Source organism: Stigmatopora nigra, chromosome 10 (assembly GCF_051989575.1).
Source record: "Stigmatopora nigra isolate UIUO_SnigA chromosome 10, RoL_Snig_1.1, whole genome shotgun sequence".
In the NCBI taxonomy this organism is placed as follows: Eukaryota; Metazoa; Chordata; class Actinopteri; order Syngnathiformes; family Syngnathidae; genus Stigmatopora; species Stigmatopora nigra.
In genome coordinates, this window is record NC_135517.1 from 8,451,084 (window position 1) to 8,474,462 (window position 23,379).

Consider the following 23,379-nt stretch of genomic DNA (forward strand, 5'->3'; position numbering starts at 1 on the left):
CAAAGTAACAACAGTCAAGTATGGTGACAGTCACGAATCGATGTTTATTTTAAAATGATTATCATTAATAATTTAAACTAGACTCTTTGACATTATTGTATTTTCACTGCAACCTGCCTGCAGTGAAATATGGATAAGATAAGTGCAACCCTATCATTGATAGCGTCTTCATTTTAAACAGATAGAGCACATGGCCACATTGTAGCTTTCAGAGATAAATTAGTTGCATGGGGGGTAATTATTCTTCCCCAGATACAAATGAAGGCACAGGGGTTATCTCCCAGCTCATGAATAGGCTTTGTTTATAATAGAGAGGCTTCTCATCACCACAAGGAACTCCATTAATTGTCTGACAAGCTTAACCACTACCACACTCATGGAAAAGCATGAGCAGCATAAAAGTGGGATGATTCTGTTCTTCTCCTTCTTTGTGTGTGTGTGGGAGGGAATGTTTGTGTGTGGGGTTTCAATCTTGCTCTTGCCACCTGCTGTCAGAGGGGGAGACGGCGAGGTGGGTGAGAATTGAAATACTACTGGAGTTGAAAAGTTTGGGGGAGTAAGATGATGGTAGAGAAAATGCGAATTGGGCAGAGAGGAACATTATCAGGCTCCAAATGTAACAAGAAGACAGGAAGGAGCATGTAGAGACGAGGGTGAGCGAGGATGGGGACAACAAATGGATAAATGGGGGCTATTGTTCTATAGTAATCCTCCCTTTTGTCATTTCATGCACACATGAACAGCGATACATGGAGTTTCCTTCATCCGGGACAATCGAAGCCACAGAACAGCAACAGAATAAGCCAGGTCAATCTGGAATTGACAAACTTTGAAACAGAAAAAATAACATCAACACTCCTCCTAAATCCTTACGTTTTGATCTGTGCTTGATCTTGACATCTCGGTCAGTAACTTTGCACTCATTTGTATTCCAAAAAGCACTGTAGCAGACATCAAGTTTCTGTTTAGGGTAAAATGGAGGCCGTTCAAATGCTTGTACAGGATTCAGGCTCTTCAAAATTGCTGTCATCCAAGTGAAGGAAGATTGTAAAATTGATGGTCAAGGAGAGAAGGCTGTTTTAAAAGCATTGAGTCAAAGGACGTCAGTGTGTCCAGGTTGCACTACTTCTGTCACAAAGTCATTTGGGATATTCTTGACCTCAATAAGGAATGAAGAAATGGAAAGATGCTCAGAATGATCCACCCATAATTCCATTATAACGTTTTATTTAGAGAAATAAATATATTTTAAAGTATTTTTTTTAAATATAGCTATCATCCACATTTAAAAATGAATAAGGAGTCATCTATCTTGTGCTTCCTCCCTCATAGCACGTCATCTATCACCAGAAATAATTATACATTCACCTTATAGATAATTGTCTTAGTTAAACAACCTTTCCCTTGCGCTGTTACATTTTACCCACTCATTCAGAGACGGTCAAAGGATTATGGAGGATAAGCACTGGTGAATATTCAAACATTTTGCCAAAGAGGTCTTCCATTTGTCACCCAGTGGGACCCGTGAATAATACATGTGCTTTTTGTGGCTTGGCACAATAGAGTGAGGGCACTTTCACTGGAAAAAAGTACGACCCAGGTCCAACCTCCTGAGCCTGATATTCCGACTAGTACCTTGCGAACACTCTTGTTTGTCCCGTGTCTTCCCCTGAGGCTATGCATTCAGTCAATCGATCTCCCAGTTCCACCTGATAATACACATCTCTCCATGTTGATACACTCATTATTTTTTTCCCCTGACACACAGATCAGCACTTTATCTGTTTTCGATCAAATGTGAACTCTTTGCCCTTGTAACATCAAACATTAATGCTAGCTACCTCACGCATATAAAATGATACTGATAAGCATCCAGGGAATCCAGTGTGACTACCCTCGGAGATGTGGCACTGTTTGCAAAGGAATAACCCTGATTGCACCACAATCTTCAGCCTGGAGATCGGATTCATGAATCCAAAGGTTTCAGCAGGTGGTAGCATGAAGCACTGCATCACACTGAGATCTTTTTTCCCCCCTCTGCATGCGACAGAGTGCCATGCAAACGCATTTAATGGGCTTCAATCATTCATTCGTTTTCCATAATGCTTATCCTCCCAAGGGTAGCGGGGGGTGCTGGAGCCTATCCAAGCCAACTACGGGCACCAGGCAGAGGACACTCTGAATTAGTGGCCAGCCAATCGAAGGGCACGAGGAGACGGACAATCATTCAAACTCACACTCATACCTAGAGGCAATTTAAAGTGTTTAACCAGCCTACTCTGCATGTTTTTAGGATGTGGGCGTTAACCTGAGTACCCGGAGAAAGCCAATGCAAGCCTAGCAAGAACAGGCAAACGCCACAGAGGAAGGTTCAGACCTGGGATCGAATCCTTGCTCTCAAAACTGTGAGGCCAACACTACGAGCTTCAATCAACAAGGTATGAAATGGGTCAGAAATTGAACAGCCAAAGCGTTCAACTGAGAGATACAAAACACGCACACACACACATACACACACACTGATGTAGCGTAACTTGAACTACTATTTGATTTCATATCGTGAGAAACCCTGCCCATAGATTGGTGTGTCATCTACCGTCCAAGGGAGCAGATTAACTGCTATAGTCACATTTGCTCCTTCGAGCAGGGAGCCCCCAAGACCAAAGAGGCTGCATGATTGCGTCTGTGTGTGCCTGCCACATTACATGATGGAAAATACTCTCCTGAGACATGAAATAATGTAAAAGCCAAATAGGCCGGAGAAGAAAAAGTCCATCCCCTTAGTAATGGTTTTGGTGGTATCCCAGTATTCTCTGCAACAGGACAGAGTTGCTGGTTGCGCCACCACATCAATGTTGATGACATGTTGAGACAGAATGATACATTGCAGCACAGTGGCACACATTAGGGGAGTCTTTGGATCCGGTATTCCTCACCGTGCCCAATAAGTTCCTGCTGTGTACCTACACCATAACCCTGGCCCCTGGTTTACCTAACTGCAGTGAAGTGCTCAACGATGCGAGGAACCAACCTTGAGGTTGGTCTGATATTGAAAAGCTCCATGACAAGCACTTTTTTTTGGTCTCACAATTAATTAATGGGAAACTAAAAAGGGCAGATGTTATTAAACTAAATCCATCAGATGGACTGGTGGAACAAATGACTAAGCCCCTCAGTGGGGGGTACAAGACCTTGTGAGTGTTTTTGTTTGCGATTGTAATTTGAAGCACATGAGAGACATAATTCCCAGAAAACTTTTAGGATAGGACAAACTGTTTCCTTCCTATGGGGGAAAAAGATCACGAGTAAGTACTGTGTGCATGTATGACAATATTTATTTTTTATACAAATAGTTACGAGGCTATATATTTTCATATATATTATATGCATACAAATTGGAATCACATGCTGTACACTCAATGCACTACAATCCCAGCGACGGCTCTTATCATTTATCCCTCAGAATATTATATCTCCCAATTTTGTTCTTGTTGAAGGAAATCCCAAATGTTTGTGCTTCACAGTATTCCAGTTTTGAGTTATTACATTATACATTTGCGGGAAGTTAGTTGTGGGGAGACTCACACCACATCATCTGCTTTTGAGCTTCTTAGGCAAGGCAGTGGGAACACAAAAAGGTAAAAGTTGAGGGGAAAAACATTTGGAAAAACCTCTCAGTCGGCATATAGGTCTCCTATTTGTCTTCCTTTGAGTGGCGGGCTAGGGGAGACGGTCACTTTTTACCACATCTGCAGGAAAACTTGCAAAGTCCTTTAAGATGAGAAGAAAAAAAAACTCAAAACCTCTATCTCTGACTAAACCACAAACTTAAACTGCAATTTGTCACTGTCCCTCATGCTTGTCTTCCTTGGCATTTCATCATGGTGTCCTTTCTTCTTCAGTTCTACATTATGTAGCATAATTGAAAAGATGGGATTACACCACGTAACCTCTGTTATTGTCTCTTTTGCTTCAAACAACCAATAGGAAAATATCCCTTTGTCCTTGTCATGCATGAACGAGTTAAAATTAGGAAAATACCAAGAGGTGTCATATAGGTTCAGGTAGGTATGGGTATTATTTTTTCCAATGCAAAAACTAATTTTTGCTCCAAATTAGGGATTGCATGCTTTCTCAGTAGAAACCAGAGCAACATTTTCTCTCCTCAGCTTTGTGTTAGTAGTACCTTCTCATTTATTCCTAAAAGAAACCTCTTCTAATTCCACTAGCATTGGCCACCCCATACTGTTGCAGGCTGAAACTGTACTTATAGATTGCACACCATAATAAATCTCTTGCTCGTGTCGCTGTGACAAGAAAATTTGGCGAGACGTGGAATGTATCAGGTGATCAGTTTCAATGTATCACCGAGACACAGAAACCAGATCTATCATGAAATAAATGCGGGTAAAAGAAGCCCCTTTGTCTTATTCAGCAAAGATTTGGCCAATTTCACAGGCTGCACTGTGGCAGAATGAGAAAAAATCAGGAAAGAAAAATGGTGAAATTGCACGCAAGGATTGCAGTTGTAGTTTTATCTGTCTCACTCTTTTTCATTTGACAATGTTATAGTGGATTTCCAATCTGCACATCACTGAAAAGGACACTTGCGTAAGGTGCTATCTTCAGGTTCACACCCTGTCACCAAGTAAAAGCAGGGTGAAAAAAGGACACTTAAAATGAAGTAAAAGCAGACCAAATATTCTATTTCAGATCTACAACCAGCACGATAACATACTAAATTCAGTCAGTACATCAGCATTGCCTTTTCTTTTTATAAAGAAGATAAGAATATTCTTTTTTAATCTGGTTTCCTCCCACATCCCAAAAATATGCAGTGTAGAATGGTTGAACCCTCTAAATTGGCCCTTAGTATAATTTTGAGCATTAATGGTTGTCTGTTTTCTTGAGCCCTGCAATTGGCTGGCCACCGATTCATGGTGTCCCCCGCCCGGTGCCCATAGTTATTTAGGATAGGCTCCAGCACCCCTGTGACTCTTGTGGTAAGTGGTTCAGAAAATGAATGAATAAATATGCTGAGGAAATTAACATATCAGTTGCTCATTCAGGGCGGCTGAGTGGTTAGCTCATCTGCCTCACAATGGGGGACACAATGGATTCAAATCCAGGTCGGTCCACCTATGTGCAGTTTGCATGTTCTCTGCATAGTTATTCTTTGGGTGATCCGGTTTCCTCCCACCTTCCAAAGACATGCATGGTAGGCTTATTGGACATTCCAATTTGCTCCTAGGTATGAGTGTGAGTGTGAATGCTTGTTTGTCTCCCCATGCCCTGTGATTGGCTGGCCACCAATTCAGGGTGTGTCCTCCACCTGTCCTGAGGTCAGCTGGGATAAGCTCCAGCACCCCCGTGACCCTAGTGAGGATAAAGCGGTTCAGAAAATGAGATGAGTTGCTCATTCCCCACTAAACTTTTTTGCCCTATTTTAGATAGAAGGATTTTGATTGGCCGTTTGTTGGTACTTCAGCTTCTGATTGGCCCCTCCTTGTTTCCGGGGCTCCACTGTGCACTCTGACGTTTTTTTTCGGTCTGCCCTGAGACAGACTGGAGAGAATGGCTGCCAGTGCAGGTTAGCACAAATCTTTCACGTTTTATCTACTAAACAGACGTAAACAGCACGTTTTAAATCGTAAAATTTGTGGTTGTATGGTTGTAGGCTGCATTGTTGGGGATATACGCGACATGATATGTTGTTGTTAAGCGAAGCCGAGCTCTAGATGACTCCTGAAAAGTGTTTGGTTGTTGCTAACTCGGCTTTCGGGCTAACGTTAGCCTGTCGGCTAACTTTCGGCCGGTTAGCTCACTACCTCCAGCTGATTGTGTAAACACTTGTTCGCGACCACAGACAAAGGTGCAGAAGTTTCCGTCGTCCTTTCGTTCATCATCACTAATGACGGATCCACTCTGTCTTTTGTTGACATGCTGAAGCGACCTGCGCCGGTCGAGGCTGCGGCTCAAAGCGTGCGAAGTTTTTTTTGTTATCACCGAATTTGATCTTGTAATGCTTGAGGGCTAAAGATTAGCATGGTGACTAGCCGCCTGCTAAAAGGCATCGGTGAGTTCACTTAGCACGCTAGCTCCCGTCTGGCCGCTGTGTGTTTTGCAATCCTTTAATTTCAACTCTTTGTCCTGTCAAGTAGCCGGCGTTGCTCAACACGAGGTATTTGTTGTGAAAGTTTTATCCCCCTCCATAAAAACGAGATGGGAAGAGGAAGTATGTTTCTGTTTACCACCTGTGACAATAGGATGTTTACAACTGGGATAGACCATTGGGAAAACTAACCATAAATTATTTCAAGGAAAAAAAATCATCTAGTGGCGTGCATAATAATAATACCATTATAACCAAACCAGTTTGCTGCATTGATCTTACTCTCTTTGATTATTTTTGTTTATGTCAACATTTCTAGTATTAAAGATACTCAGATTTTGTATTGCCATTTTCTTTAATCTTGGATGAAAACAGACTACTTGAATATAATCAAATGAAAAGCAGCACGCAGCTGTCAACATGTGTACTTTTTTTAAAATAAACACTATGCGTTAGTATATTTAGTAAATGCATACATTTGTGAAAAGGACATGCCTTGTTCAGATATTCTGCAGACAAACCTTTGTCTTATGTTTAGGGAAACTGGCAATGTTTTTTGTTGGGTAAAACTTTCATTTGTTCCTTGTATTTAACCTACATGATGATCTTTGAATTGTAATTATGAGGTGCCATTGTGAAGTTTATTGTCTTGAGTGGTAACTAAATTATTACAAATTAGATACAGTAAATTTTCTGATTATTTAATTTAACTGATATTTTACCTTATTGGTCTGCTGAATTTATGAAGACCACATGCTGCAGGTTAGACTGCATTAAGAGTACAACACTGCTTTGCAAGTTGTTCTGCTGCTCTTGAACTTTTTTTTTCTTTTTCTGTCTTTAGAGGTAGGGAAACTGTTACAAGTTCAGAATGGGACACCTCCAAGCACCAACTACAATGGGGTAGATGCCATACACGCCTGCAATATCCTTCAACAGCTCAAAGCTTTGTACGATGAAGCTCAGCTCACAGACATTGTCGTAGAAGTGGACCATGGCAAGACGTTCTCATGTCACCGGAACGTCCTTGCCGCAATCAGCCCCTATTTTAGGTCAGGAACAAATTTCAAATGATATCACTATAAATTAAAACAATGCACACAACTTTCTTCCTTTGTAATTCAATTGATAATGATGTATCTTACCTCCTTCTTTTTTTAATAGGTCCATGTTCACCAGTGGCCTTACAGAGAGCAGCCAACGGGAAGTCCGAATTGTTGGGGTGGAATCGGAATCTATGCACCTCGTCTTAGACTATGCCTACACGTCCAGGGTCACGCTGTCCGAGTCCAATGTTCAGGCCCTTTTCACCGCAGCCAGCATTTTCCAGATACCTGCTCTGCAGGACCAGTGTGCCCAGTTTATGATCAGCAGACTTGACCCCCAGAACTGTATAGGGGTTTTCATGTTTGCAGATGCCTATGGACACCAGGAGCTGAAGGAACGCTCACAAGATTATATCCGCAAAAAGGTCAGTTGATTGTAAATCTCACATATAATGTTGCTATTTACTACCGTCAACAATACTGCATTTGCCTACATTTTACGTGCTCATTGAATGTTTAGTAAAGTTCTAAAAGAAGGTCATTATGTCTTGTGTATTCATTATTATGTCAGATTTTTTGGGTAACTTTCTGAAATTGTGTTCTCTTTTTGTGTGCCAGTTTCTCTGTGTTTCAAGAGAGCAAGAGTTCCTCCAGATGACCAAGGAGCAGTTGGTCAGCATTTTGAACAGTGATGACCTCAATGTGGAGAAAGAAGAGCACGTCTATGAGAGCATAATCCGTTGGCTGGAGCATGATCTGAGTGGTCGGGAGGCCCATCTTGCAGGGGTGTTTTCCCTGTGCATTCGTCTGCCTCTTCTGGACGATACCTTCCTCAGTCGGATACCGGCACCGTTTGCTTGCGCCCTTTCCCTTTCTAAAGACCCTGTTGAGACCAAGGCCCGCCTCACTGGCACTAATGGTTGCCCCCAGCGCCTAGGAATGACTGCTTCTGAGATGGTCATCTGCTTCGATGCCGCTCACAAACACTCAGGGAAGAAGCAGACGGTACCTTGTTTAGACACGGCCACGGGGAGGGTGTTCAAGCTGTGCAAACCACCCAATGATCTCCGAGAAGTTGGCATTCTGGTATCGTCAGAAAATGACATCTACATCGCCGGAGGCTACAGACCGAGCAACAGCGAGGTGTCAATAGACCATCGGGCAGAAAGTGACTTCTGGCAGTATGAACACGCGGGAAATCGGTGGCTGCCACACGCGCCTCTTTTAAGAGCAAGAATTGGTTCTCGGCTGGTGCATTGCTGTGGCAAACTTTACGCGCTGGGTGGCAGAGTTTATGAAGGCGATGGTCGAAATGCATTAAAATCTGTCGAATGCTATGACGCCAGGGACAACTGCTGGACGGCTGTGAGCCCCATGCCGGTGGCCATGGAGTTTCACAGTGCGGTGGAGTACAGGGATCGAATCTTTGTCCTCCAAGGTATGTTAATCTGTCTTAGTGGAAGGTGTTGTTTTGTTTTGTTTTGTTTTTGCACTACAAGCGCCTGAGGATTGCCCTCAGATAGCGCTAGAGCTGCCACTGGAACGCGGATTATTTCATCCGGGGGGTAGTCGGAGGTGAGGGGCAGTCAAATGTCTCCGGCTGGATGAAAAACGTAGGGTGCCACGGTCCTTGTTGGCAGCTCTGAGTGGTATTTGTTGGAATTCGCAGGCCGCAGCGAGCGGCCTCTCAGGAGACACCACGTGAAGGTTTCCAACTTTGTCTCCCGGAAGGTGTTGTTGTGTACAAAACACATAGAATGCAGCAATAGTTGAATTTAGATCTCCTCACGACAGAGGAATTATATATTACTTAAGACCCTGAAATAAATGTTTAATAGTGTACTGTATACAAATGCAGCAGATGAAGAATTCAAATTTGAATTTATAGAGACCTTTGTGAGGAATATTACAGAAAAAAATGTTTATTTGGAGGTAAAAATATTGCATATGGTTTTTGGTTAAAAAGCAAAATACATTTCTCTGTATTTTAAAAGCTAAGGCTAATAAAACCGAGCAAGCATGGTTTAATCATCAGCATCATGTTTACGGCATTGGAAAACAATTTATCAACCTTATGGCGTTTAAAAACTCAGAATTACCCTTTTTTGCCCACAGGTGAATATTTCTTCTGCTTTGACCCCCGCAAAGACTATTGGAGTCATCTTTCGCCGATGAGCGTCCCTCGGAGCCAGGGCCTTGCCGCCCTCTATAAGAACTGCATTTACTACATCGCCGGCATCTGCAAGAATCACCAGCGTACGTTCACCGTGGAAGTGTACGACATTGAAAGAAACAGCTGGAACCGTAAAAGGGATCTGCCCTTTGACCACGCCACCAGCCCATACATTAAAGCAATGCTACTGCAAGGCAAACTGCACCTGTTTGTACGGGCCACACAGGTTATGGTGGAAGAGCACGTGTTTCGCACCAGCCGCAAAAACTGCCTTTACCAATACGACGACGAGGCTGACGTATGGACCAAAGTCTACGAGACGCCCGACCGCCTCTGGGATTTGGGACGGCACTTTGAATGTGTGGTGGCCAAACTCTATCCGCAATGTCTGCAGAGGGTGCTCTGATGTAGCATGGCTTGATCGGGTGAACTGAATTCGTGAGGCGGAGGGAGTGTTGTGGTCCTGCCTTGTGCCTGGTGTTACCTCGGGTTTGCACCACAAAGACCATTTTTTTAAAGTCTTAAGCCGTGAAACCTTTTGGTTTGTCACGATCAAGACTGGGTGCTTTTAAACATTGCAGTATTTTTTGTTTTGGTTCTCCACACAGCACCAACTCCCCACACTGATGCTTGCTCTAGAAAACCGTACAATGAATCATAAGTGCAATTATTCAACTCGTTTTTTTTTTTTCTTGAGCCATGCTGTTATTTGTTATTGACACAGAAGTGAGGATCTACAAAAACATGTATAAATGGTGTGCACTCTGGAGATATGAATGCTACATCTCAGCGTAAAAAGTAAAAGTCTATATATAAATATAAATATATACACTATATATTCATACGGGTAAGATGAATACCATTTCTCGTAATTAGTTTTCTGGCTCTGAGGTTTGTGTGCATCTCCCCACGCTCACCCTCCCAAGTCAAATCTCTGAAGCGTCATTTATATAGGTGAATTATTTTGAAATGTAGTTGTGATATAAGGTAGTGTTTTCTAAATGCCTGTACAATATTTTTGTGTCCCCTACTCTTCCGTCACAATCGTCGTCCTGTCAAACTATATACTATGTGTTCCAACGGAGCTATTTTTTTTCTGTTTAGTTTTAGATTCTAGTTTCATGGGGGGGCTATACGTCTCCCGCCCTTTCAATGGGTGTCCATTTTGTGTCACACGTGAAGACAACTTGTGATGTGTAATGTTGAAATACGACCTCTCCACATTGGAGAAATGACAAGAGTGAACTTTGTGTCAACACTAAGTGGAAAGTTCAGACCAACTACCAGGCTTACCTCAGAGACTTCAGAGTTATTCCATTGTGAGGAGAGAAGAAAACTAAGGACATTTCAGGTCATTTTGTGTTCATGAAGCAACAGCATTGAGTTCTGTGTGGGTCGCTTTCTGGAGTGTGTTCATTGAATTTGAGGTCTTGTAATAACTGATCTGGATTTTTGGAGTATTGTAGTAGCAATAATTCTCCGAAATGTGATTAGGCGAAGTGTCTATATGGTTTGAGTTTAAGCGTGTTGATCATTTTGTGTTGCTTGTCTTGTATTGTCGTCACGAGTTCCACTGGTGCATAAGTGCAGGCTTGAAATGACATGGAATTTAGTGCAGATAACCTGGAGAAATACTGACCTGCCTGTTGTTGTGAGGCGTCAGACTCGAAAAATGTTCGTCCCGATCTACAATATCGGACAAGTCTTAAATTGGCATTGCACTGAATCACTTTCCTCTTCAACCGGCCTGCAATGCGGAAGAACCTTACTGGAAAGGCCAAGAATCCGTCTTTACATGCTATCATCAGTGGACTAACATTTGGTGCTTTTTTTTTTTTTTTGTATTTTTTTTTGTTGAAGGTTTTTTTTGACAATCTTTCCCAGAATACCACGACAGAGTCGTGTTTCTCTGCCCGTGTGACATTTTCAGTACATCACTGTCAATATCATCATGCAAGTTCCTGTGTCATCTTTGCACTTCTACTTATACACTAGTGGCCCACATTCTGAAAGAGCTTCAGCAACTTTACTACACTCATCTGAGCGAATTACATGCAAGGAAAACATTGGCTTCAAAAAAGAAATGACAACAGTGAGTGATAGTAATACCAGAAAAGCTGACTTTTTGTGACTTTGGTTCAGAGTGGATTTGAACGCTTCATTCTCACGATTTACATTTGGTGAGCGAGCAAAGGAGAACTCAGGATTTCTACTGAAACAGTACTGTATTTTGATTTTGTTGTGTAATATACTGTACTATAGGTTTGCTGTACTTGCACAGTTTTTAAACTTAATTTTCTTTTATAACTTGAAAAACTAGATGTTTTGTTTTTAGTGGCTTTTCCACTTTTTAAAAAAAATGTTATTTCTTATTTAGTTATGGTAGATTACTCTTGTTCAGAGATAACATGCACGAGTAATACATATGAATTGAGTTTCCCCTCACTAGTAGTACAGTACCGTCTCACCAAATATAAGCATCACAGATCAAATGAAATTTTAACACCAGTTATGAATTAAAATAAGACAAGCTAAGAATGCTCTGTGTCAAAGATTTTGTGGCCCTTTGCTGCAAATGGAAAGCTCATCTCAACGGTGTACATCTGGGTGCTATTTTAGATCAAATATTCTTCATGCTTTGTTTTATTCACTTTGCTGGTTTGTCTCTTCAGGGGGGCTTTATGGTCTATAGTGGTGGTTGAGCTCAACTGTGAAATTCACTTGCACATAACTTGAAAATAAAAAATAAATAAAACGTGAACAGAAATCCATTTGGTTTGTAGAAGTCATGTTGCAAAACAGGTCTTCAGGGGCCTACTCTATTAACAATTAGTTACAACTGTTCAATTAATTTCCATTTTATTATTATTATTTTTTACTGTTACTGTATGAAATGAAACCTCATGGTGCCATGTCTAAAAATATATAGATAATCTCAACCCAAAATGTTGTACATGTTAGTAATCTTTATGTAGTTTACTAATCTGTACCCACAGAATAGTAAACTGTGGGTACAGTTTACCTATGACAATTATTTTTTTTCTACCCTGCCACTATTGGTGGCCTATGTAGAGCAAGCAATGGATAACTAAAGAATACACTAAAAACATGCCTTATTAACTTTAAAAATGCTTGCACTGAGTAGATTTTTTTAATATAGTGTATGATCAAAACCTCACGTGACTGCGGGTTTGGCGTAATAAATTCATCTTTGTTTTAAGATCCATTTTAAAGTAAATTAAGCTATTTTCTTTCTGTTTAGGTTATTAGGGAAGCCTTTTGTACTCTCTTCTTTTAAATCACAAATAATTTGAAACTTTTTGCCGTGGTATTATTTTGTTAAATAAACATGAATAGGAAGTGTAGCAAGCGTAGTTACACGAGAGGTAGCTTTTGACTCATAGAAAACACGGCTGGTGACCTGACCCGTAAAATTTAACGGAAGTGAAACGTATCACGCTTTACAAATTAAAATGTAAAACAACGTGGCCGCTGACAAGCCTCCTCCTCCAAGCCAAGCTGGGTGACACGTGATCAGCACACTATGCTGTACTCTTCTGTAATCTGAAAGTTTGGCAAACTTGACTTGTTTGCCTTGAAGGCAGTAAACAAAAGGTAAGATCTCCAATAAATATTTATATTTAATTCGGAAGTGAAAAGCACGTGTCTCTCTCTCTCTCTAAGAATGAATTAGTTCATCTTTAAATCCGTATTTATTTTGCCTTCTACCCACGACGAGAAGTCCGCGTGGTAAATGTTTACTCTCGGCAGCAACAATATCGCTTTTTTTTTGAGTGAGATCTGTTATAGTTTTAATGCGTCAAACCATTAATTAATGTGTTTTTGTAAAAAGAGGAGTTAAAATCGGAGGTTAATATGCAATAATTCGATGCGTTACAGTTCCCATTGATCCGTCACTGTCACCTGCAAACTATTATGAAGTCAAAGACCCTGCTGTACTCTGTATGGGTTTATCAAGTATTAGTCACTTTAAAGATGTGTAAAACATGACACAAACTATTATAATTTTGCAATATGTACAACTGTGCGCCTCTACGATCATACTAGATTTCATTCATTCATATATTTTTTTACATTTAAACTAATGTAAGGATTGAAACTGCACAGAATTTGGGTACTTTTTGCCCTCTAATTTGGCACATTGCAAACATATATCTTAAAAAATAATAATAAAGATTTTAGTACTACTAATAATAGGATTCTGCTTCTATCCCCCTATTTTGAAGGTAGGGGCTAGACTCTTGAGTGTTTCTAGTGAAAATGGTTATTCTGAAGATATTCTGTCCCAATCTAATGCAAGTTGATTCATCATTGACAAATTACTAATGACTAATATCCATTTTGTCAGTAAGCTACCAATTTTCTGTTTAGGTTGCCTGTAATAAACTGTCCCACATGACTTCAATCATTAAATTTAAACGTGACGTCTCATTTGTTTTAAATCATTTATAACATGTAGTAGATTGTTTATGTTTGTTGTTGGCAAACGCAAAGAGAAATGCATTGCGTGATTTCATTTACTTTATTTCCACTGTTGCAATTATTGCATAACATATTTACAAAAAAGGACCATTTATTTTTCTCTATTTTTCATATAGATATAAATTATTTCATTTGTCAACACAGCTAAATGCAGATAATTATTAATTTATGATTTTTTGAAATGAATAACATTGTTTTTCTGCCTTCTTTAGGAATATGTCACCTGCACCAACTACTGAGGTGGTCTTCAAGCCCCCAGATGGTGGCTGGGGTTGGATGGTTGTGATTGGGGCCCATATTTCCATTGGCTTTGCCTATGCCACACCCAAAGCTTTATCCATTTTCTTTAAAGAGATCCAATCAGACTTACAAGCCAGCTACAGTGATATAGCATGGATCTCCTCCATTATGTTGGCAGCCATGTATGCTGGAGGTGAGTTGACTTGGAAAATCAATCAAAGCATTGCATTATTTCAGCTGCATCATTACAAAATGGTTGTGTTCATCTTTTAAGGATTTAGCTTTTTCCTCTTAATGATACTCCAGTAAAATGTACGTTCCAACTTTGTACATTACGTTGCTCATATTCATTACACTACACACTCTATTACGTCATGATAATGAGATGATATGACATTTTATATTGCCATTAATGGTATGTTGTATTAAAATAGAAGCAAAAAAAGAATGAAAATAAACTGATAAGACTAACAAACTTTTTTTAAACCATTAAATCGTCATTATGGCAGAGTCAAGCACACAATTAAAATCTACTATGATGGTTTCTCACATGTTCTTAGCGATATGCTGAAGGTTAAATCATAAAAAGGTCATTGCCCTACTTGACCTCAAACCGAAAAACCAAACAGGTGAAATATTTACCTCACCAGAGGCTTCGTCATATTGTCCTTGGCAATGTTTCACCAATATCACCAAGTGGCGGAGAGAGAAAAAGCAATTATATCAATGGCTGATCTCTCAAACGGGGGGCTCTCATCCACCCCCCTTGGGAGAGACGTGACAGACTTTTCCAGAAAATAAAATAAAGTTCCAATGACCTAGGAAATGGCAGTAATGCGGAAGATGTGCTGTTGTGACCTAGTTCCAATGAGAAGGGTAATTGATTCCCACGCGCGCATGATCAATCCTCCGGGATTCATCAAATCTTGTTTTGTAATGAAGCAACATTTGGACTAATCTGATTGTCTTACATGTGGCGAAAGGAGGTATTATGATATTTCTGGTATAGCCTATATCCATATATATTTAATTTTATCACATTAAATTTAATACATTTGATTTTTTTGTCTTTTCACAGGACCAGTCAGCAGTGTGTTGGTTAATCGCTATGGAAGCCGATGTATAGTCATGCTGGGGGGCTTGATGTGTGGGACCTCCATGGTAGCCGCTTCCTTTGGAAACTCCATCATTTACCTCTACTTATGCATTGGCGTTATTGCAGGTACAGTATTTTTATCTTTTTTTTGAACCCTATAGGTATTTTATCCAGAATAGCAGTTCCATTTATTATATGAGGTGAAAAAAACATTTCCTTCACGATGGGTATCCTGAAATGATTTGTTTTACCACTGGTTCTTGGTATTGTGTTCCTGGCGTCTTTCTACCTCCTTTTATATTAATTTCTTCTAATTTGGTAGTTTTTTTGTTGGTTTCCAAGCCACATTAGGGTCCCTGTTCCAGTAAATGAGGGGCAGTTAACTATGCTCAGAGTGGAATAGGGGCACATTGGTAAACAAGCAATAAAATGCACATGGGTTCTGGACAGTGTGGCATAAAGTGGCCTACTGTTCTGTTGTCCGCCCTCCTGTCAAGATTGTCACATGGGGCTCCCTACTACCTTTAGAGGCTCATTACCCTACCAAGGACAACTATTTGAGGATTAATAAGTGTAACAATTGGTCCTGTGTGATACCACGGGGCATATATGCCCTTTATTTGCAAACTTTTCTAAATGCAGCATGTTTAAAGGGATGTATACTCACTCACTCTGGTCTCTTGCAGCAAAAAAAGACCCAATAAACTGTTTCATTGATTGAGTAAACTTTGGGGATTTCATCAGTCTATTGAGAAATTGGATACATCCTGGTCTGATAAGATTCTCTCACCTTTGACCATTTTAATAATTGATTATTTTGTATATCGGTAAATGGCATGATTTTTATCAACATTATTTTCTGTCTATTACCTGCGTAGTAAATCCTTAAATAGCGTGTTTTGTGAACGTTTATTTTGGACATTTGTTGTGCATAATCCCGAGAAAGTAATGAGAAATGTGTCTAATAAACCACATCGTTTGAACCTCAACATAGAAAATACAATTGAGATTCAAAGCACAAATGCAGAAAAATCCTACTCATAGCCTTACAGTGTTAGATCATTTTAAAATTGGCCATTGTATAGACTAACAGTGACAAGCAACTAATTGTGACTCGAATTAGAATAAGTGCTACAGATGATCAGATGATCAGGAGTAATTAGTATTTAATTAATCAGGATCAAGAATATGAATATTGAATTTCCATTGGGATCGGTTAACCTAACTTTCTTTTCAAAGTGATGCATATTAATGCATGTATTGTAATACTAAATTAATCAAATATGTTTGCGTCTATGCTCTCCAGGTGAAGCATGTTGAACTTTATTCTTTTGTCTTCACACAGGCTGTGGACTCGCTTTAAATCTAAATGCATCTCTTACCATCATCAGCAAGTATTTTTTGGCCAAGCGCCCTCTGGCCAATGGATTAGCAATGGCAGGGAGTCCTGTGTTTTTGTGCTTCTTGGCTCCTCTTAATCAATATTTACTGGACAAGTTTGGATGGAGAGGAAGTCTCCTTATCCTCGGGGCTCTGATGCTCAACTGTTGCGTGGCTGGAGCCTTGATGAGACCAGTTGTTTCTTGTCATCTATCATCCCTTTCACCACAATCCAAGGTTGAGGAGCAGACAAATAAGGACAACATCAGCCAAGGGAAGCAAAGCTGTCTCAGGCGTGCTGTAGATTGGTCTTTTTTCAAAGATCGAGGCTTTATAATCTACCTCATTGGGAATGTGATGTTCATTTTTGGTGCTTATGCACCTATTGTGTTCCTCTCTGCATACGCTGTCAGTCAGGGAGTTGACCAATACTCAGCAGCATATTTGCTGTCCATTATGGGTTTTGTGGATATGTTTGTTCGACCTGGCACCGGTTTGCTTGCCAACAGCAAGTGGATCAGACCAAGAGTTCAGTACTTCTTCAGCTTTGCCATGGTCTTCAATGGCACCTGCCATTTATTATGCCCACTGATCAAAAACTATACTTTTTTAGTGGTCTATGCCATATTTTTTGGGGTGGGTTTTGGCATGGTTTTTGCTCTCATATTTGAATGCCTGATGGATCTGATGGGAAATCAACGCTTCCCTAGTGCTGTTGGACTGGTCACCATCATTGAGTGTGTCCCCATGCTACTGGGCCCACCCACGGCTGGTAAGTAATATCAAATCTATTTGTACAGACATATTGTAAGTGTTCTATGTATGCCAAGTTTCAAAATCTTTTTAGGAAAATTTCCGGCACAACTGGGAGAAAAAAATGAATTGTGCCCTCTTATCACCAAATAGTTTAAAATCGCTAGATAGACATAGTAACAAATTGAAAATGGAATGAGTGCATCTTCTTTGGGCTGGTTTCTTAATTATTGATGCCCTCATCTAGCCTATTGTCAGCTCTACAGATTGTAACAATGTCTGTAAAGTGTAACAATAACAAATGCTTTAAAGAAGCACTGATGCTGTGCAGCGTAAACAATTGTTTGCACATCAGGCTATTGACAATCCGACTTTGCCTGCGACCTGATTTTTTTTAATGAGGTAAAAATGTGTTAACCTCATGTCTTTTCTATTGCAACCCTGTTCTGAGGCTTTTCTTTGAAAGGGTAAATAACTGACCTCTTGCATATTTTGCATTCTCCTCCAGAGGGCACAGTCATTACACCTGCCCTAACCACTCTATTTATTAGGGCCCCTGCAAACCTTTGGTTTACACCAATTATGTGTCATCATTTGGCTTCTGCCGTTAATGATGTTCCATTCGGTCTCCTGTACCAGTGCTGCAATCAAAATGGAGTGCATTGAAAAAGATGACAATGCCAGATGGACCTCATTAATGTGTTGCCAATGGGACGCTTATTTTTGTCCATTCACCATATGACAGCTATCAATCAGATGGTACAACCTCCAATGTGATGGCGGAAGTTGATTTACGTGCAAACTTCTGTGTTTTAGAGGTTAACTGTACTCTTAAATGTACTTTTTAAAAGTAATGTTGCCAGGCTGACCATGTAAATTGCAATATAGTCCAACTGCCATTCAAGAGTAAAATTGGGTCTACAATTTTGATTTTAAAATGACCAAAAGAACCCTCTGCCAGTATTCCAGAAAAAAAAAATGAATAAAAATGTCATTTTGTTGACATGGACTGAGAAATACCCCCTTGCAAGTTAGAGAGATAAACACCTGTCAATTCATCCATGTCTGAAGGTGAACCTGCTCTGGACTTGTGGAGACTTAAACCTAATCCAAACACAGTTGTCATTTTTCTGAGGACTTGACCTTCATATTAGTAGCTTTTAGAATGGTCTTATCTACTAATTCGTTTTTGTAGCGGTTGCCAAATTTTCCCTCTGAGAGACATATAGAAATGGCCAGATCAAGTGGAATAAATAGTCTGTATTTATTTTCCAATGTGACATCCCTTTAAATCTTTTAAATCATACAAGTAGATATTACATTGTTTGTTCAAAACTATTATTCTCTCGATGGAAACAAAACTGTGAGGTTGCGTGTTGTATTTTGATTTCAACAATCACTATCTTGTTTCTTTACAGGGTTGCTGGTGGATGTATTTGGTGACTACAAGTACCTCTTCTTCTTGTGCGGCACAGTCATTGTTACCGGTGGGATTTTTCTTTTCATTATGAACATTTACAACTATCACATGCTGGAAAAAGAAAGGAGCCACCAAACTCCAAATAACATAGAAGGCCAAGACAAACTGGAGGAGCTAGACACACTTAATCACAGTTTACCTACAGAGCAGTGTAAAGACGTAAGGGAGTCTTGAAGGATCGATTTAGTCATTACAATTAATTTCCGTCTTATTTACGTATCCTCTCGTGCATGAGAGATATGTTTCACATCTAGGGAGTTGCTGGATTTGGCCAATTAGTCAGTCATGTGAAAATGCTTTTAATCTTTCTAATTATTTTAGGGGATTGCTAGCGCTTCTGTGAAGCCTGGATTGTGTGTTTACACTAAACACAAGCTTGCCAATTGGCAGCTAGTGCACTGTTGTTTACGTTCCCCAATTTTTCAAACTCGGTTTTTAATTAATGCCTTTGGGACAGTATTTATTGAATTGAATTAGGCTCTATTGTTATTGTACATACATACATATACATACTCTGCATATTGTACTTTGTACAATGAAATGCATTCCAGGTACAGGCCAGCCGGACAGTTATAACATACATACATACATACATTTTTCAATAGTGCCAAGCTGCCTGCTGATTCGCCATTGGGCAATCTGGAATCAGTAAAACATATTACTATTCTATAAGTATAATATAATTTGAAATTTTAGACCCAATACAAATACATGACAGAAGTGATACAAGTATTTCAGCGAGCGTATGTTTTCCAGACATTCCATTTAAATGTAATACCTCATTGCAGTAAAGCTGCAGCAGTATTTTGTGGCTTTAAAAGTGGAGTTTAAGTTCAGGAACTTGAAACAACTAACAGGTCACACTACAGCATCTCTTTTCAAATTTGAATATGCTGCAAATAGTACTTTTCACCAGACCTTACTGGCAAATGGATGAATGTCATTTGTTTAGAATGGGCCACGCAACACAGATGTAATGCAACTTTAATAACACTGGAAAAACAATCAGGCATTTGCCAAACCAGCTATTTTGTTCGTTGTTAAACCACCAATGACTGTTTTATGTATTACTAATATATACTAATATTTTACATGGGCTCCCATCTACTTGACAAGACTGTGAACAAACATTAACACATAAATGGTGACTACTGTATTTTACGGATTGTGTTACACTGTTTTTGTAGTTTGGCTGGGCCTGTGACTTATATTCAGGTGTGACTTATATGTCCTTGCTGTGAACACTTACTTATGTTGTTTTTTAGGGCTATAGTTATTAGAGTTAACCATTTATTATAGTTAATATATTAAATCAACAGGCGCCTTTTTTGTCTGTTGTTCCCCATTATTTTACCTCATGAATTTAACACGTTTGCTCTTAGTTTGTGATGAGTTGAATAATACCCACAACTTTGACTGGAGATGGCATATCATGTAGTCATTAGAATTTTTTAAAATAAATTTTGGTTTGTTATGTATGACTGATGGCCCTATTTTTTATTATTATTTTTTTCTACATACATTGGACAAATATATTGTGTCTTGTGCAACTACTGTACATCCTTATAACATTGCACTGAGCCCTCGTCCTTCACTTTTTAGAAATAGAACTTGGACATGTTATCAGACATGCTCCCTATAAGAAAACTCCCCCCCCCCCCCCTTTCTTAGTGACTAGTGTATGATTCACTAATTCATTTTGCTCAAAATTATTAGTGTGTATATATTTGGTTGCAAAACATTACAATTAAAATAACAGGCATTTTAAAACATATGTATCTCGTATATACATATCAAAAAATTCATCTTAATATTTTCATGATGTTGAATCTTTTAAAGAAATGAAAACAAACAATACTTCACATTGTTTCCTGCTCAATATGCATTGTAAAATGGAGTAAACAACCCTTCTCAAAATAGGCATCTTAAAGAAGTGAAGTACTGTATTCTTCCATATGAAACACATTCAAACTAACATCAGCTATGTAATTTTTTTGCAGTGTGGATGCTTTTGTCCAATCTTTCACAATTATGAGACTAGGGAACAAGTTTGGAAATGTCAGCAGCTTAAGGGCATGAGCAGCTAATGAGGCGAGCAAGGCCTGGATGTTTTGGGCTGCTTGCACCAAGCTGTGTGGAGCCTCACATCTGCATAATAGCGGGTCACCTAAGTATGGATGTGTGCATAAATCAATGCAGTCTGCTTTTTTTTTCTTCTTCACACCCAGTCCGAAGTATCAGGCCAGATGCATACATAACAAGGGCCAAACATTACTGTATGTCAGTTCAACGTTAGGAGTGGAGCCGGTTGCCAGATGAGGGAAAGTGGATCTCTATGTTGATGATTACCCTTCCTTTCTCCTGACCTTTGCATCTGTAAGAATCAAGTCTGGCTTGTTTACAGTTGGTGACTGACCATATGAAATGGGAGCGCTTTTACACAATCGGGCAGTTGGAGACAAGCAGTGGAGAAAGGCTGTGCTCCCACTGGGCTCAAAGAGCACAGACATCTATCAGGAGAAGAAATTGAATGGGATTTGGAGAGCAACAGAGATTAGATAGGCCTCGAGTGTTGAGCAAGCACAAGGCGCACCAATGTACTGCTTTCTCTCACTGGGATGAGATCAAACTTTGAGAACACGGTGCAACAGGCACACGTTGAAAAACACGTGCACACAAACTGTGGCCTTTGGGGCTAAAGTAAAAATGGGATGTTCTATTGTTTACTTAGGGACAATGCGCAATAACGCTCACCCCCCCCCCCCCACCATCATACAAAACAACTGAAAATGTTATTTATACAATTGTCTTGCCAAACACAATGTGCAAAAAAATACAATAGTGTATATCCTCAGATTTTTGGATGTGATAATTCAAGCATACAGTTTTTTTTTTAACGTTGCATATAATATTTTAGCCTATTTTACTTTCATTTTTCCAATTTTATATCCATTAATATACATTTGTCAATTTACATTACCGGCACAATGGGTCAATAATAAATTATTTTAACAAGAGTTTACAGTTGGAACATTTAGGGGTAGATTCCGAAAAGATTACCTTTATTTGCATTATTTTAAGTGTTGGATTATAGTCGCCCTCTTGAATTAATAACCTGAGGCATTTACTTCCAAAAAGCTTTTTTTTTATACAAATGGTCATTTATGGGATTATTTTAAGAAGGCATCAATATTTCTCTCATGTAAAATAGGTGCTTTCACTCATTGCCGGTTACTGTAGTACATGATTGTAGTGTCTATCTAACCTCTTATCAATATGATTGTAGTAGTGTTACATCATGGGTCAAGAAACCTTTCTTTTCTAAAAGCACAATACATCTTGGGTATTAATTAATGCAAAAGGATGCTAATCCGATAAACATATGCAATACCAACCTAATTTCGTACCCAGAAAATGAAGTACAAGCACACAGGAAAATAATATCGGTGAAGTTAATCAAACAACATTCATGTACTGTACATCATATACAGCCAAACATTGTTCTCTTATCTGGTTCCTTTATTAAAACTTATTATACATAGCAAAACATCAATCATCACTCAGTCGCAATATCTCGCATGATAAGTGATGAAAGCAATTGTGGCTTAAATGCAATTTTTTTGAAAGTCCAAATTGCAATATTTACTGAAAATAACCATCTTTGCTCCATAAAATTATATACGTGTAGATACAAAAGCCCTGGGTAAGATTTGCCGAATTAAGAGAATTTTCCTTGTTTGGAGGAGGAGTAACAAAGTCGCTTCCATCCATCATTCCTACTGCGGTCCTGGCCACTGAGCAGGGGAGGTAATGAATGTAATTTAAGGTGTATCTATAATTAATATGCTATCTTTGGGCAGTGTCAGTGTGCCGAGCCAGTTGATGGAGTGTGTTTATTATGTATATATGTGTGTGGTCTGCCATAAGAGGGCATCAGGCCAGTGACATGATAATTCACTGAGCATCACTCCCGCAGTGCTGAGGTCAGATTTCTGCAGCAATCTGGGGCACCGCATGCCTCGGCGCTCCCAAAGGTGGAATACCATATTATGTCCTCTCTCATTATTTACTTCCTCGCCAAGTGTCCTTAGGAAAGGTGAGAGTCACTGAGTTTGATGTTTTAGGTTTGGCCCTATCTTTTGGTTGAGATAAATTGGGACAAAATAAAATGTAGTTTCATGAAATGAGGCTAAATACTACAGTATTATAGATATGGAAATTGATGCCTTTAATGAAATGGAATATCTGCTGTGGTTACAAGGTACTCTCACAGAGCAGATGGTGTCGTTATTAGTTTGGGAAATGAGTTTTTGGAAGGCTAGCATAATCACGATGGATGGAACGTCTTGTACACTTGGGGAAAAAATGCTGATGACTCTCCAACATTTCGATTGAGTATCTTCATAAAATTAGTACTTTTGACATATCTTGATAGACTGGTGTCAAAAGAGAAGGAATTATGGCCGTCAGATGTCTAAGGCTCATTTGGGGCATTCAAAACAAGACAAAATTAACATGCTGTCCGTGCATGTTTGTCTCTTACTCATTTCAATGAACATGGACAATGATGGATAGTCAAAATAAATGCAATTTTGT

At 39.5% G+C, this 23,379-nt stretch overlaps 2 protein-coding genes across 3 annotated transcripts; both read left to right on the forward strand.

The window, feature by feature from the left end:
* The first annotated feature begins 2,304 nt into the window (after nt 1–2,304).
* kbtbd8 (kelch repeat and BTB (POZ) domain containing 8) lies at nt 2,305–9,923 on the forward strand. Of its 2 annotated transcripts, none has more exons than XM_077726589.1 (5): nt 2,305–2,438; nt 6,957–7,164; nt 7,277–7,583; nt 7,777–8,596; nt 9,274–9,923. In XM_077726589.1, exons 3-5 carry the CDS (start codon nt 7,281–7,283, stop codon nt 9,735–9,737), a joined length of 1,587 nt encoding a protein of 528 aa, XP_077582715.1. In that variant the 5' UTR covers nt 2,305–2,438; nt 6,957–7,164; nt 7,277–7,280; the 3' UTR covers nt 9,738–9,923. The 2 variants fall into 2 exon arrangements, with proteins under 2 accessions (XP_077582715.1, XP_077582714.1); XM_077726588.1 differs by lacking the exon at nt 2,305–2,438 and adding an exon at nt 5,519–5,590.
* Nucleotides 9,924–12,832: 2,909 nt separating this feature from the next.
* Nucleotides 12,833–19,700, forward strand: LOC144203225 (monocarboxylate transporter 2-like). The gene is made up of 5 exons (XM_077726590.1): nt 12,833–12,946; nt 14,047–14,267; nt 15,153–15,296; nt 16,516–17,322; nt 18,722–19,700. Exons 2-5 carry the CDS (start codon nt 14,051–14,053, stop codon nt 18,955–18,957), a joined length of 1,404 nt encoding a protein of 467 aa, XP_077582716.1. The 5' UTR covers nt 12,833–12,946; nt 14,047–14,050; the 3' UTR covers nt 18,958–19,700.
* The last annotated feature ends 3,679 nt before the right edge of the window (nt 19,701–23,379 follow it).

Coding starts and splice junctions, on each gene's coding strand:
- kbtbd8 (XM_077726588.1), top strand. Junction 7,165..7,276: donor GCAATCAGCCCCTATTTTAG/GTCAGGAACAAA, acceptor TTTTTTTAATAG/GTCCATGTTCACCAGTGGCC. Junction 8,597..9,273: donor TCGAATCTTTGTCCTCCAAG/GTATGTTAATCT, acceptor TTTTGCCCACAG/GTGAATATTTCTTCTGCTTT.
- LOC144203225 (XM_077726590.1), top strand. CDS start 14,051: ATGTCACCTGCACCAACTACTGAGGTGGTCTTCAAGCCCCCAGATGGT. Junction 15,297..16,515: donor ATGCATTGGCGTTATTGCAG/GTACAGTATTTT, acceptor GTCTTCACACAG/GCTGTGGACTCGCTTTAAAT. Junction 17,323..18,721: donor ACTGGGCCCACCCACGGCTG/GTAAGTAATATC, acceptor GTTTCTTTACAG/GGTTGCTGGTGGATGTATTT.